This window comes from Empidonax traillii, unplaced genomic scaffold, assembly GCF_003031625.1.
Source record: "Empidonax traillii isolate 1590-97213 ecotype Southwest subspecies unplaced genomic scaffold, ASM303162v1 scaffold4705:size17952, whole genome shotgun sequence".
Taxonomy (NCBI): Eukaryota; Metazoa; Chordata; class Aves; order Passeriformes; family Tyrannidae; genus Empidonax; species Empidonax traillii.
This window is the reverse complement of record NW_020959898.1, coordinates 1-2,271: the sequence shown is the minus strand read 5'-3', so window position 1 is coordinate 2,271 and position 2,271 is coordinate 1. Positions and strand designations below refer to the sequence as shown.

The window sequence follows — 2,271 nt, the reverse complement described above, 5'->3', positions numbered from 1 at the left end:
CTGCAGCCTTCGTGGCTCGCAGGCTGTGCCAGAGAAAGCAGCTGAAGGCTGGCCACGTGCTTTCCGGGGCCGACAACCTGCCGAGCGGCCTGGCCGATGCAGCTGCTGCGGGGACCCTGCCCCGCCCCTACTGCTACGAGATCAGCCTCACCACGGGCTCGGGCAACAGCGAGTTCAGGTTCCTCAAGCCCTTCGTCCCCAGCCTGCCACCGCAGCCCTGTGTCATGGGCGTGGACACCGGTGAGGAACAGGTTTTCCCTTGTGTCCCTGTCCCCACAGAGGACGTGACCCCAGACAATGCTGGGCCTGTGTCTGCAGAACAGTTCAATCGTCTTTCCTTTAACTAGCACAGGGTCAGCATAGCCAGAGGCTTCGTGCCTCGTTGTCAGAAGGAATGCAGGCTGCAGCCTTTACAAATTGTTCCTCCAAAATAAAGCTGTATTTGCAATTGGCATGACTTTTTTTCCAGAAATTGTAAGTCAGGGAATGTTCGTGTTCCACTAAAATCAAGAAGCAAACAGAATAAAGGGAAGTCTATCACTCAGACATTCATATATTTCAGGTCTGTTAATGTCATTCCTGAGAGGTTTAAAGAATGCAGTTAGCTCTCCCACCTGAGCTCTTGTCTCTTTTGCAGTCAGACATAACAGTGGACTTTAATATGGACCTGATCTGTAAGAGTATGGCTCAGAAAATGAGACAGAAATTTCTTTTCTGAAACTCATAATGAACTTTTCCCAGCTCAGGAAAGGAAGGAAATTGTGAGTGTTGTGCCACAATGCCATGTGAGCACCAAGCTCTTTCTTTCCTGGGTTCGGAATGTGTCTGTCTGACATATATGGAATCTGTGGGTTTTGATTTCTTGTCACTATGTCACTCATTACAGCCACTGTGTGTTTCCCAATCTTCACTGCTGTTGCCCTATGAATCAGGGAATTCCTGCCATTCAGCCATTGCCAGCAGGCAATTCCAGCTCAACAGGCAAGAAGGGTATTTTAACCGTTTGAGTACAGAGAACTCCTCTTCTTGGTGTCAGAGAAGAGCAGCAAAATGCACAATTAAATCTATACTTTAGCGATAAGAGGAGATTGGGTGTTGTATCTCCTTGCAGTAGACCGGCACAAACAGTGTTGGGGTAGCCTGTAACTGTACAGAGGTGTGAAAACATGTTTATTGTCTTTAGGTGTATTGCATGAAAACTCCAAATGTCCTTCAAAGAGCATTTTCTGAAAGTACAACTAAGGTGAGCTTGTGAAAAGGACTTTTAGTTTAGTCTTCTCATGGTTGTTGCTGAATTCAGTAGAATTGAACTGGGAAGCTGTCCCAGCATAACCTTCTGGGTTTGTGTTAGTGCATTTGCATTCTCCTTTTTTGCCCTTTACCCTTCTACTCCTGGAACTGGACTTGAGCATTTTTTGGCTTATTCCTTTTAAGAAGGACTGTCACCCCACCTATTGTAACTGCTACCTTTTATAATGTCTGTGATGCACGGAATATTCAGAAAGCCTCAGACAGTCTGTGTTGTGCTGAAGTTTTAAACTGCAACATTCTAAGCTGGGATACTCCCGAGTGTAAAAACTGAAAAAAAGTGTAAGTGTGAAATAAAGAGAGCTGCTTAATTCCTTGCTTGGAAGAATCTTTTGTAGAATCGTTCATTCGGAAAAGATTTTTCAAAAGTCTGGGAGGTTTTCTCTCGTTTTGTTCGTTAATTGAGATAATGTTGGGTGAGTGCATATGTGTGTAGATCTTGGAGACGCTGCCGATAGAGTGTTCAGTGCCGTGCCCGTGCTGTTACAACTGTGCAGCCACTGCGTAGGTTCTAGGCCGTTTTTTCTGTTCGGGGAAGGCAGCTCAGTCCCTCTGGGCTCAGCTTCTACCTCAAGCAGGAGACAAGAGCTCACGGTTTCCCGAGGACTTGTGAGCATCGGAGAGCGCGGAGAGGCGGGGCAGGTTCCGGAGCTGTCCGTGCTCTCGGAGTCAATCGGAATATCCCCAGGGCTCACCGAAATGCTTGCCGGCACTTCCATCCGCGCTTTGATGTGCGCTCGTCCTGCCCCGGGCTCACCCGGGGGCGAGCGGCGGCCCCGCGCGTGTGCGCGCGTGTCCGTGGGCCGGGGCGAGCGGCAGCGCGGGCAGCGGGCGGCGGCGGGCGCAGTCCCAGCGCGCACCGCTGGGTGGTGGTCTCGGCTAAGGCGCCGCCGACACCGACCCAGCGCAGCCCAGCTCAGCACAGCCAAGCCCAGCCCAGCTCCCAACAGCCGAGCCGGGCCG

At 50.6% G+C, this 2,271-nt stretch overlaps 1 protein-coding gene across 1 annotated transcript in view; it reads left to right on the top strand.

Annotated features, from left to right (window-relative positions):
- Positions 1-240, top strand: part of LOC114072971 (protocadherin beta-13-like) — a gene marked incomplete at both ends in the record, with an annotated part of 15,876 nt that extends 15,636 nt beyond the window's left edge. Inside the window, one exon of the mRNA XM_027910780.1 lies at positions 7-240. Coding sequence (XP_027766581.1) covers positions 7-240 — 234 coding nt within the window. The remainder of the gene's footprint in view (positions 1-6) is intronic.
- Between the last annotated feature and the right edge of the window lie 2,031 nt (positions 241-2,271).